Source organism: Rhipicephalus sanguineus, chromosome 1 (genome assembly GCF_013339695.2).
Source record: "Rhipicephalus sanguineus isolate Rsan-2018 chromosome 1, BIME_Rsan_1.4, whole genome shotgun sequence".
Classification (NCBI taxonomy): Eukaryota; Metazoa; Arthropoda; class Arachnida; order Ixodida; family Ixodidae; genus Rhipicephalus; species Rhipicephalus sanguineus.
Window position 1 is genome coordinate 336,193,363 of NC_051176.1, and position 17,909 is coordinate 336,211,271.

Genomic DNA, 17,909 nt, shown 5'->3' on the forward strand with positions numbered 1-17,909 from the left:
ATGTTTTGCACGCTCGTGAAAGTCGCTCTGACAGAAAGTTCGACAAAATGCCGCATGCATGTGATATTGCCGGATGCCTGAATGGTGCACAACGCCAGTGCTGCTGTGGGTCCCGCTACTTTCGCTGTGCTACTAGTGTCGGCAGCCGCGCAGTAAAGGCGGGCAATGTTGGGCACGGCAGCAGTGATGTATGAAAGTCGGATTTCAGGCGGGTGATTTGAAGTGCGCTAACGCGATGCGGACTACTAAAATGTGATTTTATTTCAAAATAAGCACTTCCTTGGCATAAAAGTAGCACTACGAGGCTTCTGGACCGCTATTTCAACAATCAACGTCGACTTAATATTCGCCTTTAGTGTCCCTTTAGTGACAAATGTTGCTGATTAGTAGCAGTGATAAGCTGATCATACAGCTTTGTATCAGCACCCTGAAATTTATACTTTTTTTTTTCAGCCAAATTCTTACGCAGTTTTTACTGCATATCCGATTTTTTAATTTACCTTATTTTAAGTTTCAAAAAATAACATAACCCTAAGTTCCCCCTGTATCTCTGTACTTTTAACAAAACACCAAACATTGACTGCTTCAACACCATGGAACAGAGCACTCTTGGGCTGGAGCACAAAGGTGCAACAGCCCAGCCAAGAATATGGAAACCACCTCCCTACTCCCACATGGGCGTCACATTCTGGAGCATGTGGTGCTTTGCATCCACATACTCTAGAAATCGGCTGCCCAATCGAGCACATATTTCGGCGAGCGCTCGGCAGTCAGCCTCCGCTTCATGCGCCAAGGGCATCTCCGTTCCCATAACACGCTCGTAAACTTTGCCAAGCTTGAACTGCACTTTCTTTCCATTCGCAACTGGCTTTTTTACTGCCGATGTTGATGAAGTATTACTGCCATTTGCAGGAGCAGCATCCTGGAAAAGGCGTCTCGCCACCAATTTGCACTGCTGTGGGCGCTGCCCATTCTCCTCACGGGCTCCACGTCTCTTTTTCACCGGAGGTGGGATGCCATCGGATGCTGAAGCTTTATTTGGTGGTGTCTGATGCGTTGGCCTTTCCACAGGCTGGGACGGCAGGTGCTCGTCACTGTCGCTTGCCGACGTAATGTCCGCAGCTTCGAAGGCCTCCCAAAAATCATTACCAACCTCACCCAGTGCTATCACCTCAGTCACTTCCTGAGGGTCAGCAGCATCGCCCAAGATCTCTCGGAAGGCCGGCAGCGAGTCGCAGCAGAAGAAAGCTGTCAGGTCAATGCCGGGAGCAGCATGCTTCAGTTCGGCTCGCAGGAGCGGAAAGTCAAACTTGTCACCGTTGTGCGCCACTAGGCAGATGGGTGGCTGCAGTGTGTACAAGAACTTTTCCATGACCTGGGCCATTTCACCAAAGGATGGGCACCACTGCAGGTCCCAGTTGTCCAGACCTGAAAGGGCGAGTGGTGCAGTTCAGGACAAATGTGGACCGAACATCTCACAGAACACAAGGTGGCTGTAGGCCCAGTGAGACATACTGCTTATTTTTTACCAAGGCCCACTCATATTATTCTGTCACGTGTCACAGTTTGTGCCACAGCGGCACGGAACATATCAATCCTTTAGTGTCTGTTTTCCCAAGGCATGTGTTAACACTGGTGAATTTCTCCACCTATGCGCAGCTTATGCTACAGTTCCACATCTTAGTGTCTATAGGGAAATGAAAAATATATGAAGGAACACCTAGCACTGAATGTACAACACTTTATATGTTAAGGCTGTTCATATACCATACAGTACCACATCCACATGATAAATTGTGATGGCATGGTACACAAGTCAAACATTACTTGGCATTGCTGTAAAGCCCTAGCGGGGCAAGAATTTTTTTTAACTTTAGGAAAATAATACATATTGCAGCATAAAAATGTCACTAATAGAATAATGTTATGCATCTTTCCTACACATACGTACAACTAATATTCTAGAGACACTATTTCGAGCTCATAATTTTAACATAAACTCATAGCAAACATGTACTATGTAGCATGCTTGCTACCATACAATATATACTCTAGTCAGTCTTTGTCCCAGTTCTGCAATGCTGCAAAAGAAAGTAATATATACTAAAGGACAAATACAATGCAGAAAGGCAGAGACCACTCGTGCAAGTCTGGGTCGTGTCCTTTCATCTTCATTTCACTCCTTTTTCAATGCCTTTTACCAACAGCCCTTGCAGCTGTGTTATTCTTCAAAGCCACAGAAATATAGACTTTTGTCAATGCAGAGCATACATACACACACAGAGATACGGTGCGAAATAAAGGTGGCATGACATACGAAACCCATAAAAACGAGTCCTCAATAAGCTCAACCATTGGCACTGCCCACTGCTGGGCAGTACCGAAGATACATGTATCTTAGATAATATCTTAGATACCCTTTGGGTATCTTGTATCTGTATCGCGATACATCTCGCAAAATGTGCATCAGTATCTGTATTTCCAATACATTGAAGAAGTATTGTGTATCTTAAGATACAAGATACTGCGATCGCACCACCACCGTGCGAAACAATAAACGTTGGCTGAACTCAGCTTCTGAAGCCGACACTGCTGCCACTAAGTCACCAGAATAAAAATAAAGGCAGTGACATTGTTTATCTTTCCGCCAGAGTTCTCCAGCGTGGATAGGCAATAAGCTCTGAGCGTCCCTATTGGTGGAGCAGAGTGACATGGCGGTGCTCGCGTCATCTCGACAGATTAGCGCGCGATTGTCTACACCCAGCTGACCTTTTGTTTTCTCTTTTTTTTTTTAATTTTGTCAGTGCCATGACACTTGGCACTTAGCCACTGTCATGTACTGTTACTCCAATGCGTGTGGCGTCTTTCGCCCACATTCCGATGCCGCGATAGTGTCTTTATCGAAGTTTCTCTTGCGTGGTGCTTCGTTATGAAGTCTGAAGAATGCAAGAACGGGGATTGCTTTGCATCTCGTGGCTTTCACACATTGGCGATTTAAATGATATCGTGGATGTAAGCTTGACTTACATGCAATGAGATTCTTTTATATGCATATAAGATTTAGCAGCTATAGCACCACTGGTGCCGCTGCTGGATCTAACAGAACAAGCATTCACCTAACAGATGCTATCTTTGCGTACATCTCCTTTTCTTTTATTCAAAGAGTTTTTAAAAAAGCCACAGTTTCGCCTCAACGGCAAAGCAATGAATGTGATAGCAACAAATTGGAATGCAATGCGAAGAACAGAGAGCAGCTCGAAATTGCCAGCGCATCACTCAAGCCCAAAGGACGCAGGAAAAGAACGCACGCAGGACGAGCGCGAACTATCATGTGTCACAGCAGGACCCACGAAACGAACGAACAGGTACACAAAGGGCGAGCGCAAACTAACTGTCACGGTTGTTACTTATTTCTGTTTGAACAGCGCGCTCCTTTCGCAAACGCGGCCACTGCAGCTAGCGAAGTAACCTTACTACGCTCTGCGACTTCACTGCGGGGAAAGCACAAGACATAAACCCTACACCCCCCCCCTCTCATTCCTCGAGATAAGCGCATGCAGGCGACCACACCCTGTAGGGCGAAGAGCATCGGCGTTCGCAGGAGCGGGGCGATGACCTTTAAAGCGCTCCCCGCGCGCACTTCGTGCCATCTCGCTGGTGACCAAGAAAGCATGGTGTATATAAATAGCTCGCCGCTAGCAGGCTGAAAGATGTATTTCTCATGGCCTAGCCATCTAACGCCGCACACTGCGGAGCGAGAGGTCGCCCGTTCGATTCCTCGCTTCGGAAAAAAATTTTCTGAATTATTTTTCTTTGCAGCTTTTATATATATATATACACACATACATACATATACATATATGGGCCCTGACGACGTCGATGGACGGCGACGGCAAAAACTAGCCGAGAGTGTCCATATAATTGCTATCGCAATAATAATACTTTGCTTTTCAGCACACGTTCTTTCTTAGGTGTCCTTCTTTTCCATCCCATACATTACCTATGTCTCTATATTGATTTTTGCCGGTCTCCTCACTACAATATGTGTTTAACGTGCTGCGAAGGTAAGCTATCTGCTTTATTCTTACTTTAACTATCTGCGTCATTTCTGCTACTGTTTACATATTTATATTTCACTTGAACTTACTCTTATGTAGAGGCAATGTTGAGAACAAATGTATAAGAATCCAGGCACACCTAGAGTATACAGTAACAAAAATTCTGCTTACTGCTAAACAAAATAGCGAAATTGAGTATGTGTTATAATAACAGAAATTATTAGGAGCCATCTCAAATATGTTAGCAAAGGTACTCAAGGAACATGGTTATACCAAATACCCCGTTTTTCTCATAAGCGTCCCAAAGAACAGTTTAAGCTATATTCCATAGGCACTGAATGTAATTGTCATAGCTATTAGAGATTACCCGCCGCGGTGGTCGCAGCGATGTGTGGTGCTTGACTGCTGACCTGAAGGTCGCAGCGGATGCATTTCCATGGAAGGAAAATGCTAGCGGCCCGTGTGCTTATAGTTAGGTTTTAGAACTCCAGGTGGTCGAATTTTCCAGAGCCCTTCATTACAGCGTCTCTCATAACCATATCGTGGTTTTGGGACGCAAAACGCAACACTTATTAGCTTTTGGAGGTGCTGCCTGTATCGTGTTTCTACACTCATTCGCTGTGTTTGATATGAAACCAATTTTCTATTTTACTTAGATATATTGTTTTCCTTGTTTAGGCTTCCATAAATTCTTTTACTGTTACTAATCACCAGGCAATCGGAGCTATGAGTGGATAGTGGCGGTGTACTGCGGCGCTTTGTGCAACTGTACAATATGTCAAACGTTGCTGAGCTGCACATGTTCTTGGTTACGTACACCTGTCCGGTGATCCGTTATTGCGAAAACCTTAAGACGCTTACTGGCAAGGTAGAACTACACAGCAGTATTCGCACCATCGTGCAGAGGCTTCTTGCTGAAGTTCTTGTGATTAGATGGCAACCCACTAGCTAGTCGACAAGCAGAACAGCGACTCCCATCAATCACAAAAGCAACAAGCAAAAACCGCTATCAGCGAAGTGTATAAAGAGCTGTCATGTTGAGCAGCTAAAGCAATGCCAATAAGTTGTTTCGGAATGGAACTAATATACCTTGAGCAAGCAGTACAAAACTTTTGAGATAACTAACAGACATTTCATTCAGATTAAACAAAATTGGCTGCAGTTAATAAATTTCCAAGTGAACATCTCTGTGCATAGGCGTTTAGTGCTACATTATATAGATATAGAGTAAAAGCTCGTTCATTAGACACTCATTAATTCGGAAAATCGGATAATTCAGATGTGTGCTTTGGTCCCAGCCAGCATATGCATCGTTTAATGCCATGAAACTCCCATTAGTTCACCCATACAGTAGAACCCCGCTGATACGTTTTTGAAGGGACCGTAGGAAATAAACATAAGAGACGGGAAACGTAAGAGCCGAAAAACAGGAAAAGCGACAAAATATTTAGTGGTAGAGAATTTTATTTCAATGCTTACGAGCAGCACGAAAATTGGCGCGCTCAGCCGCGATCTAGTCGATGGATAGAAACGCGGAGCTGGGGACGGCCTCATCCACAGAGATGTAATCAACGTATGTGATTTTTTTTAACACCAACAGCTGTAGGCATGAAAGAACTAAGTACACGCAATCACAACCAGCGCGGCGAGTCCGACCGCGAACCGCGCGCACGACCATGCGAGCTCCAACCAGCTCGAACTCCTCCCGTCCTCCGACAAATAACGATGATGATGAGTCTACGCCAACGCGATGGCAGAAGTGAATGCCAATCTCGAAGGCCTTGCTTTCGCGAGCAATTACGTCATATACGCCATGTTTGTGCAATACAAATCTCAAAGGCTATGCTTTTGTCAATAGTAAATGCCAATCTCGAAGGCCTTGCTTTCGCGAGCAATTACGTCATAGACGCCATCTTTGCAATACGAATCTCGAAGGCCATGCTTTTGTTTGCATCAATTGAAAGATCCTGTGCTTGCACCTCTCATGCGGCTTATATTACGGTCAAACCAGGCCAAGCTGCGTGAAAATGCACCATGGTCGGTAGTCACTCGGTCGGCTACGAGCGCACTTCGCAACGTATCATACGGAACGCTCCGACAGTTACGACGTAACAGCGGGGTTCCCAATACATTGTATCCTATGGGAGCTGTGCCGGGACCGGCGGAAAACGACATAACAGCCGGGAAAACGCAGCAGTGAGGAACGTAACAGCGGGGTTCTACTGTATTTGGCCGCAACCCGGTTAATTCGGATGATCCTTGGAGCGTGCCGAGCGCGAAGCGCCGCAAATGTGCGACGCAAAGGAACGAAAACGGCGTTCGCGCACAGACGAAATGGCCCGGGCTTTCAGAAAGGCGGGGTGGTCACCATACACAATCGTGTTGTTGGTACATAATAAGGTATGAGTTAAGAGCACGTTTTGAAATAAGACACAGGGGTCTTTAACCGTGTTCACATTGAGAACGAAGTCACAAATGGCAAAAATTGTGGCTTTTACACCGCTCGTATGCAAAATAATAAATGGATTTATGTATTCCTTAACAAAAAGGGAACATGCGCGGATGTAATAAAGATTTATTGTTTTATTGATACTTTAGATAATTCGACATTCGGTTAATTCGAAGTTTTTCCGGTCCCGTGAAATCCGAATTAGCGAGCTTTTACTGTATAATAACAAATTTGCAAATGCATCGAAGTATCTTAAGATACAACTGGAATGTATCGTATCGGACACAATCAGTGTTGTAGTATTTTGTACATGTATTTCAAATACTTCTTGCCTGAGTATCTTGTATCGTATCGCGATACAATTTCAAAGTATCCTTGGCCAGCCCTGGCACTGCCAATGTTAAAAACAGCAGGCACATGTGTCCATTGTACCGAGCTTAGCAGAGCATAATTATGAAGGTGTGCTACAAAATATTCTTGCAACACTAACTGTTGTAAGGATGTCCCACATCCACCACCACGGCCATCATTAGTGCTGGCCAACACTCCCAGATTTAAATCTGGTACAGACATATAAAACCCAAACATGGATGTCACCCAAGTTGACGACATGTGTTATGCAAAGGTTGCAAGTTCGGTTCCCATGGTCAGCAAGTTGTCTTTTGACATCTTTAATTTGCCTTTAAATTATCATTTCTGCACTTCAATTAAAAACTATAGTCACTAGCTTCTACGCTTTCCTTGGGTTTTTTTACCTGTTCGCTTTGTGTGGCTCTGAATGCCTAACGCTCAAGAAAATTCGCAGAAATTTGGAGATGGCTTACCAAAGATGCATGTAATGGGAAATGACCAGGTGAGACCTTTGTCCAGCATTGAAAGTTGACAGGCTTATGACAATGATGACATGCCATTTTGTGCAATTAGTGTCACGAATGTGCAGCTACCTCCACTTCTATTTGTGCATTAAAGTGATTCGTGTAGCCTAAACTATGCAGGTGTTAGTCAGCCCTTGACCTCTTAATATCGTTCTATGAAAATACCCATCCAAGAGGCCAGTGGACAAATTGCACTTTCCGCTAACAGTGGAGAAATTCTAACGTTATCTCCCTATACCAGTAATGTACAACATTGTAGTCAGTGACAACCTGCAGAGGCAAATGCACTGCAACCTAACTTCATAATTTGTTACAGAGCACCTTCACTCATTATTACATATCTGCTACCTTTCCTAAATATTAGTAAGCTTTATAAATTTAAGCTTGTTCTAAGATTTCGTGAAGGTTTCAATGAGCTTTTAAAAAATTATTCTGTGTGCAAAAGTGTTTTGCTTGTCGTCCAACTGTGAAAGGACTCCAAAGGGGTACCTGCTTCAAGCAAGTTTACTCTGTCATGGTACTGAGGCATGCACTATCGGCAATGGCAAGGCCACTGCGAGCTAAAAACAGACTACTTTTGCATTTCATTTGTGCTATTCCAAATTAGCTGCTGCTTGCATGCTGCATCCAAAGGTAAACTGCTTATGAAGCGTGTATGCACCTCATAAAATATGTGTGCTCAGAACCAACTTTCTATTAAAGGGCTCCTAAACCACTCGGAGGTCGAAGTTTAGTTGTGGTGTTGCAGCTGTGCACGAGTCTTCAAGAAACACATAGCCACGAGAAGTTTCGAAAAGGTGCCGTAATAGCGGAGTTACACATGTCTGATGATCCAAAAGTGGCCCTCGCTCGCTTCACTCTTTCCTTTGCTACGCTCCGTTCATCGGCCAATCTCTTCTCCTGGCTGAGTGGTCTTCCTCTCCATGTGAGAAGGAAGAGCAGCGAGCGCACGTACCTGTGAGCAGACAAACAGGTTCCTTTTGCGAATGACATGACAGACACGAATGGCGACATCGTGGCCAACGCTAGGGATACCGAAAGGCCCGGAGAGGACGAGGGATTGTTTCTTGGAATTTGTGGTGCACCTGCGGCTCGTAGCGCTGCCATGTTTGGCATTGTTGGTCGTGATGGCATCGTGAACTTGATGTGCGCGTTTATACTTGAAATGTTCAAAAGTTATCGGAGGTGGTTAGGGGCCCTTTAATGCGTGCTACCCCCACTCCTGTCTTCCAGTGTGACGTACCTATGTTTACGAATTCTGAGGGGAGCTCTCAGAAACTATCTTGGAGTGTGTATATGGTTTTGACAATTGGTTTGTGTAGAGCTTACTGAATTCTTTCGTTGCCACCAAGTATACCATGTAACGTATTAAGTCAGTCCAAGTTGCTTCACCAAATGCAGCTCCTAAGAAAATTCAAGCCTACTGTCATCATGCAAAGAACTGTTTTGTCAGCAGACACAAGATATTGTTGTGTTGACTTTGTTTTGTTATGCTGCAAACTCAGCAGCTGTAGCCATTTTTCAATACTGGTGCACAAAAGGACCCCTTTGAGGAGATGGAAAACAAACCCACTCTTGTGTACAAAGGGGTGGGAAAATATGTTTGTTGCAGGGATCTACAGTATCGCCCTAAAGGTCACATTATCAAATTTCAGCAACTCTCTTTTCAGTCCCATGAGCCAAAAAGAGCACACGCAAAGGCTATAGACAATGAAATGCTTCGTTAAATCGCCCTATCAGCCCAACTTACCTAAGTGGCCATGACCAGTCAGTGCCAGCCCAAGAGTTCATTGAACAGGGTGTCTAAAATAAAGACTAAACAAGCCACAGAATACCTCACTTAGCCATGTGCATACATGCAAGGGTGTGTGGTTGCCTCTGCTTCAAAAAGATGCCCCACAATTGGTGAAGAACAGAGTTGGGCAATTGAGTAACTGTGGGCACAGCACTGACAGCCCTCTGCAGCAATGCATCACAGCTTGCAGTGCACTAGAAGACACAAAATTGAAAAGAAAAGCTGATAATAGCGAAGGCTTTCAAAGAATTCTTGTAGAAGTAGATACATTAAAGGGGTCCTGAGCCACTCCTTGGGCTTGGTGAAAAAACACATTCTATGAACAGCCAACTCTGCTGTGAACAGGTCAGCCAAATTTTTACAGCGAAAGCTGTTATGAGATTTTGGTTTTTGGCGCCGTAGTTGTCCGCCGCCGCCACCGCCAGTGTCCGTAACCACTATCGCTCGAAATAAGAAAAAAAAAAACTAAATAAGAAAAAATTTCCAGGATGGAACGTGGTTCGAACCTGGGCCCTCTGCGTGGGAGCCCAGTATTATACCTCAGAGCCATGCCGGTGCTTAAAACTGCTTTGCAAAAGGACCCTATACAGCCTTCATGTTGGGAAGGAACCATATTAACATATGTAATGTAGCATGGTAGAAGAGTAAAATAACAACCAAGTGTCACACAACGGGAATTCTGTAACCAGGCGTCACACAATGCGAATTGCACGACGAGTAGGTTGTTGAATGCTTCCAACCCATTACAAAGGGCTTTGCCATAATTCTTCATCGTCATTAGCCACAGCATAGTGGCTGCTTCCCTACTGCACAAAAATTATGAATTATAGCGTAATGGGTTCCTCACAAGTGCACTTCTATTGGTTGCCAAGGAAGCCCATAAGGCTCCCATTATCCATTTCCTCAGGGTCTCAATAAAGTTAATTCCCTCTCTCTATCTCTTTCTCACGTTAGCGCATGTCATAAAGCGTGGTGGGAGTGAAATAACGACCGGGCGTCACACAATGCGAATTATGTAACTAGTGGGTAATTTAAAGCTTCCAACCCATTACAAGATGCTCAGTCATAATTCATTGTCATCAGCCGTCGCATCAAGAAACTGCACATAATGCCTTAGAGATGGTACCTCGCTTCTCCGCAGAATGACTAATAATGTCGTGGTGGGTGCTTCCCAACTTCACAAAAATTATGATTTGTGGCGTAGTGGGTACGTTGCTAGTGTAGTTGTATTAATAGCCACAAGAGAGTTTGTAACGGGCTCTAGAAATGCCACTCTTCGAGCTTTCGCTGTGACTGTGCTGCGCTTTCCGCGCAGGCCTGGCATTTTCTTTTAGCCATGCACGCCACATTCAGTTTACAAGAGGAGCACAGAAGTTGCTACTTTCTCAAGTTCCCTCTCTTCATACACAGGGCCCGTCCCACTCACTTCGGCGGGCGGGGCGCCAGCTCTATGTCGTCAAAAAACAGGTTGCAGCTATTGGCTGATAACTGACGTAAAGTACGAGCGGCGTTTGGATAAGGCGCGCTTCTTTCCACTGGGTGTCGCCATGTGCTAGCGCCAAACTCTATGGTGTGCTAAAATTACGCAGTAGCAACACTATTGCTTTCAGGAATGACAACGGCAGAGAGCAATCATGTTTCATGACACACACTCAAGGTCATAACGTGCACTCGCATCCTATTTCCCCCGTTTCATCCCTCCCTGTGTAGCTTCCAGCGCACCCATCGGGATGAGAGAAGAGAAGAAGTGTTTAAACCTTGCGACTAATCCATGCAACTCGTTCTTGATGGACTTGAGAAATTTTTTCGGCAATCGATCCGTGAGCCAATAAACTCTTATACTTACTGAGGTCATATGTTTCACAGGACCTCCAAAGCCACCCGCCCTCTCTCTCCTTTCACCAGGCCCCATTGCAAATTTTGTTTATACAGGGTCTGTCCATAACGTAATAAAATTGATTAATCCAATTGGTACATATTATTTAAATTCTTGAAAATAGTTTCCCTCGGTGTCCATACACCGAGTGCGATGCAATTACCACACTGCAAAAGGCTCCCTGTAGGTCATCTGCCATGACCTCTCAGACTCTTTGAGAGCCCCTTGGATGGTGGGAACACCATCAAAATGGTGAACTTTTGAGGCTTCTCTTGATATTTGGGAACAGGAAGAAGTCTGCCGAGCTTACATCAGGGCTGTATCAGGACTGCATCATCCAGAAAGGTCACCGTTTCCAACAAGCTGTCACAGAGTCTGTCAGAGAGGTCACAGCAGCTGACTTTCAGGGAGCCTTTGCAGCGGGGTAATCGTGCTGTACTTGGTGTATCGCTGCCAAGGAAACTATTTTGAAGAATTTAAGTAACGTATTAGTCATATCAATAAATTCTTTTTACTAGACCCAGTTTCATTACTTTGCGGACAGACCCCATATATACTAGATGTTATAAGGCACAGTATAGGAAGAATTTTGCTCAAATAATTTCTCAAATTGGTTCATTGTTAAGTGAGACAGAAAAAGCTGAAATATTAAGTTGCCATGCCACCAGGAGGCAAGCCGGCCATATCCCATACAAAAGAAAGAACTACATCCTGTTAACGTCATGAGCCCTGCCTCCTTTTATTTTATTTTTTTCTTGCCATGCTATCCTTGTCTTTGTTGTGCAAGAGGTATTATCAACAACTGACTTGAAGTGTGGCCTTTGGCCTTTTGCCTAATACCCATTTACTGGCCTTTGGCCTAATAGCACACCTTTATGGGAGGATTTGAAGTATTAGAAATAAAGGAGTAAATAAGTAAACAGATGCTGCAGCACAATTTCTGTACATTATCGGATGGGTGTACAGTCCCCTGGAACAAAAGTCGAATTACCCTCCCTGAGCATCTTGCACATAATATCCTGTACTTGTAGAACCACAGTCTTGTTTACTATGTAGTGTTCCAGCACACATTTTAGCATTGTGTGACAGATGGAGCCATCGTGCAGTTTACGAGACATCTTTGAAGGTATCAGATCATTGACAAGAGTGTGGCCACAAGCGAAGGCAGAACCACATAGAAGAGGCAGAGGGACCTCACCAGTGATATCGGCAGCATCCACTGTAACTGCATTCCGCGGCTGCACACAAAAGCTGAGCCTGTGCAGGCAGCGCAGTGGATTCCGCAGAAGCTTCCGTGGCACAGCAATCAGCGACAGCTCGGTCACATTCACCTTGCGCCGCGGCATCAAATCTGGTAGGCCAGTCGACTCCAAGTCAAGAAATACCAGGGTCTCAATCTGTCGCTGCTTCCCTGCACCACAAAAGTAACATAATGTTAGTGCCAAATTATAACTGTTGGGGTTTAACGTCCCAAAACCACAATGTCATTATGAGGGATGCAAAGTTAAAGTTAGTGCCAAAGGCTTGCAGGTACCCACACTGCTTCAAACAAAAACACTTTGGTTTTTTAAATCAGCAACGTTTTCAAGTGTCACAGCAATGCTTTGACACTTGTTAACTTAAACGAAACGTGTTAACTCCACTTAAACGTAACTCGAAGGAGTAGAAATATGTGTTCCGTTTGTCCAAAGTTTCACTTAAGCAAAGGGCATAAACACCAGTAGTAATCATTTTATTCAAACAGGATTGAGCATTGCGATAATACTCTAGTGAAAAAAAACACAAAAAAAGACTGCTTCTCACACTGCCGCTTCCCTGTACAATGCACATGATTCTCAATAAATCTTCGCAGCCCTTGTATTCAAACCAGCAGCTTAGACTTTCAGCTACATCTCTTGCCATCTTGTCAAGAAAGTATAATGCACATTGAAACACTAACACCTATATTCATCTATATTATGAATATACATGATTGCAGTCTTCACCGCGAACTCCACCAAGGATATTTTCAACTGTCTCTGTCTTCTCGGCAAAGCAGGCAATGGGGACACCATTTGAAATTTCATCTACTTCGTGGGTAGAATCTTCCTCTTCCAGCGTCATTACTTTCATAGCGATCTCCCATGACAGAAATACTACTGCAACTTCCAACACCCCAATTTGGCATTCATTTTCATACACGTGCTTCGTGGATTGGATCACTATTTACAGCATCATCATTAGGCATGTTTTCTGGACTTTCCTACACAATATGCTAATGAGCCAGAAGTGGCAGTTTTGATTGGAGTTCTGTTTAACCTCAGTTCACAAAAGATGGGTTTCATATTTCACCCAAGTTGACATTGTGCCTATGGGTGGCCAAGTAAAATTGACACCACTGTATGCTTACGAAAGATTTTAACAGCACATAAAAGACGGAACACACAGAAAGATACACAGATAGAGCGCTGATTCAGCATGTGTTCCGTCATTTTCGCACTGTTAAAACTTTCGTATGAACCAACTCACCTAAGCATCCATTTTAGCTAAATTGTATTGCTTATCCCACTATTCTGTTTTAAGCGAGTTTCGTTTAACCCCTTCAGGTGCAAATTGTGACAGAGTGACTATAAATGGGTCGAATTTGTGCAACTTATTTCTGAGACACTCAATACTGCAAGAAAAACAAAGTGGTCATGCGTTGATATGCACATATTTTTAGCGATTCACAATAACTGGTGCATTTAAACGTCTTATTTTTTCTGAATTCAGTTATGTTCTGCTTTTGCATAAAAAGAATCAAATCCCAGGATTCAGGTACACAAGTACAAATTATTGCTTGTATTCATTTAGAGCAAATCAAAATTGAATTTTTGACATAGCTGACATAACATGGCTCATCGAACGTGGCAGTGCCTTCTTGCTCTTGCTTATGCCTTGCTTTTTTCTACGCCACCAGCCAACATGCTCGGCATCCACAAATGTGGACACTTTACCTGGAGGCTGAAGGTGTTGCCCAGAGTTTATTACAAAATACAGCTGAGCCCATGCACGACAAGGTCATACTTTCAGCTAAAAAATTTGTTACTCCGAAAATTCGACAAGAGGAGACTTCCTGTATTTCAGCAGTCTCCTAGACCACTTCTGGTGGGCAAACAGCATTTATGAGTACTAGAGAAGCTTGCCAGGTCCCATGCTACTTTATGGGTATGATGAAGAATGAAGCAACATGCACACTCTGAAATGCACAACATATAAAAAGCACACAACACTAAAAAAAAAATGCTACAGTATTCAAAGGAAACAAGTGTTTCTAAGAAACTCCAAAAGTGCTTTTGTTGCATGAGAAGCACAGGTAGCATTTGTCCATGGGCTGAGAACGTCTCTTAGCTCAAAATGTCACTGTCTTTAATGAATGTTTAGTTCGGACACTAAGGTTCTTCCTTCTATATTAAACAGAGTGCAAGAGCAGACTACTTGGGCTGTTTCTTCCCATATCTTACGCACATGGCACAGTGGTGAATTTATGCATTTGATTTTGCATAACAAGGATTTAATGTTGGTAACATTTAACCAAATTCGGTGCAAGCATGCCCAACCATGCCTACTGAGTCCAAGTGGCATGTGAAATTTGCATATAAGATCATAAGTGCTTATAGGTCCATACTGCCACTCTGAATCAGTCCAGATGGTATGCTGTGAGCACCATGCAACACAATACTTTGATCCGTCACTCCTGAAGAAAGGTATTGGGAGTAGCTTTGTATAGTGATGTGCTGTACAATCAGCCCAGCCTACGTGAACGTTGCCCGTATGTTATAAAATAAAGTACTAATTGAATGCATGGCCAGAAGGCTCCATTATGACCAGAGTTGTGAATTATTTCTTAATGCCTTAGAGGGTTCTGCCTTTCTTATTCCTCCGGCCGCGGCGGCTGCATTTTCAATGCAGGCGAAAATGTTTGAGGCCCATGTACTTAGATTTAGGTGCTGCATGTTAAAGAACCCCAGGTGGTCAAAATATCCGGAGCCCTCCACTATGGTATCTGTCATAATCATATCGTGGTTTTGGGATGTTAAGCCCCAGACATTATTATTCTTATTTCTTATTCCTAGCGCATTGCAATATTATATAAAAGAATTTCGCCAAGGATCTCAGAACGGAAGGCATGCACATATATGGACAATCTATGACAATGCACTATCAGTCTATTAACAAAACTAAATAATTTCAGGTCATGCACTTGTTGCAAATGAGAAATCAGGATCGAAGTCTATAGGAAATAAATAAATATATATATATATATATATATATATATATATATATATATATATATATATATATATATATATATATATAGTAGTGGGAAAAGAATCACGCGGACCCCGATAGAATAAGAAATGAAGAAAGAAACTACGACTTTCGTTGGTTCGGCACTGTATATTTTCACATATACAGTGCCGAACCAACGAAAGTCGTAGTTTATGTATATATATATATACACCACACACACACCCATACGTGCGTGTGTATATAAACATGCGTGCACACACACACCACTTTTTCTTCACCACATTGAAGCACAGTTTATTGGTGCCCATTACTAAAATGTGTGCCATGCAGGGCGTCGAAACAAAATGTTTTTCGTTTTTAGTTTCGTTTCACTGAAAAAAGTTACATTCCGTTTCTGTTCGTGAACGAAAAAAAAATGGTCTACAATGGTTTTTATTGGCATGCACAATAGTTCAAAGCAAAGAAATGATAAAAACAATGTATTTATTTTTGCTCATAAGTGAATTGCGAATCATCTGAGCAAGCTCAGATGATTCGCAACCCTTGCGTCACTCCCTTGACGCAAGGGTTTGCGTACTCTGATATGAGAGACTGCGGTTACGATAAAATGAACTGCAGCACCGAGAATGCTTTCTCTATGATGACCCGCGTGGCTGGCACACAAAGGGCCATTTGTGCTAATATGTACAGCTCCAGCTGCGGCTGTTAACATTCTTCCCAAAATTTCACCATGATCGGGTGCCATTGAAGGTGCGGCTCCTTGTCTGGCATTTAAAGCAAGTATACAATGTCCACAAAGCCTAGTTCACGTCAAAGCGATAGAGCAAATGGTCAAATTGGATTGGTTCCTTCCTGACATGCGTGCATGCTAATACTGTCCCCTGAGACATCTGTTAATGCTGAAGTTGCACGACGTTGGTTGACCTAGCTGGATTGGCAACTTTTCCCTTGAACCGAAAACTGAATACAGTTTCACTCCGAAACGAAATAATAGATAATGTTTCAGTTACGTTTTCGTTTCGGCCAAGAATATCGGTTTTTTTCGTTTGCAGTTTTTCGTTCCATTCCGACACACTGGTGCCACGGTTCTTCTACGTTGGAGAAAACGTGATAGATCTCCGATGTTTATCACCTAACATTGCAGTAAATATATATTTTGAAACAACTACGACTTCCAGGACACTTCGTGCCTTGATGCTCTTTAGGAAACTACTTGTGTTCACTAATTTCAACATGCCTTATTTAAAGAGTCTGTAAAAGGGAAAACAATTTTACGTGTATTAGTAAATAATTGTTCTAAATACCAACAATGCCACTTTAATTGCAGGAAGACACTTGTAAAGCAAGAAAGGGTGTTGAAATCGGAACACTGGCGGCGACGCCGTGCTGAAGCTCCAGAACCTGCTCGCCATGTATATGAAATCATAGATGTACAAGGAGTCTGCTAGGGCCGATTTGACTGCCTTTTTTTTTTCCTGTAAATGAATGTGAATGTATTACAAAGGGGACAAGGATTGAACATCGCAAGTGTCGGGAACATTTAGTGGGCCAACATCGCCAAAATGGGAACAAAAAACGCACTCTGGAACTCATGAAATCACACTGACGTATGGGTGGTGGAGCTTCGGCGCGAAGTTTGAAAAAAAAAAAAGAAAGAAAGACACGATAAATTCACCATCGTCGCGAAATTAACTGAAATACAGTTTTTCAAAGGATACTATATATCATTATAAACTGTTCATGTTTCTTTTAACGTCCCTTTAAAGTGACTACGGCTTTTAAAATAATTTTTTCACTTGCCAATTGCCATATTGTATAACCGATTTTTAGGTCAGGAATCGGCGTGCAATATTCAAATTAACGACATTCATTCTTCACGCTGAGCGCTAGGCCCGACTGTTGGTTGGTTGTGGGTGTTTGTGGTCAAACTCATGTCTTGTACGCCGGAGCTCTGTGCTGTTCGACGGCGTGCAGTGATCAGGCTCGATCACCGAAAGCAATTTGGAACAGCGTGGCCTTAAGAATTGTGAAGAACTGCGGTCAGCTAACCTAGTAGGCGGCAACGTATTCGCAGTTAATACAGCAATGACCATAAACTGTTTGAAAGCTTACAGCGCGCATCGCGACACACTGAGCTGCGCGAATAATCGCCAGGCGCGTTGCACGTTTTACTGTGATCAGGCAGGCATGTAAGTACGTACACATTAAACCACTTGTATAAAAGCGAACGTGTTCTTCGTGAAACTGTCGCAATGGAATAATTGCTGGTTTGACATACCCGACGGCTTGTCCATGACGGCTGTGCTCGGCGGCGTCTGTATGTCGGCTCGATGACGGTTCGTTCACGTGCAGCGCAAGGCAGCGCTGCGATATGGCTGCGATGATCTATCTCATCGGTTGCCGCTTATCGCAGCACCACTCCGCACGCTTCACGTACAGTACAGCCGCGCGCGCGGAACTCCAACCCGCCGAGTTCCATCGCATGCGCCTCGCAACCGAGCACGAGCGGTGGACGCCGCTTCACGGCTACTGCCACAGCACTGACGAGGACCGCCCAGAATGATTACCGTGGTGTGTGACCAGA

At 43.7% G+C, this 17,909-nt stretch overlaps 1 protein-coding gene across 1 annotated transcript; it reads right to left on the minus strand.

The window, feature by feature from the left end:
- Window positions 1-172: 172 nt before the first annotated feature.
- LOC119379579 (uncharacterized) lies at window positions 173-17,909 on the minus strand. The gene is made up of 3 exons (XM_037648884.2): window positions 17,604-17,909; window positions 12,252-12,464; window positions 173-1,428 (listed from the first exon to the last, which is right to left on the minus strand). The coding sequence occupies exons 1-3, from the start codon at window positions 17,617-17,619 to the stop codon at window positions 665-667; spliced, it is 993 nt and encodes a 330-aa protein (XP_037504812.1). The 5' UTR covers window positions 17,620-17,909; the 3' UTR covers window positions 173-664.

Coding starts and splice junctions, on each gene's coding strand:
- LOC119379579 (XM_037648884.2), bottom strand. Junction 1,429..12,251: donor GGATGCTGCCGATATCACTG/GTGAGGTCCCTC, acceptor TCGCCCTTTCAG/GTCTGGACAACTGGGACCTG.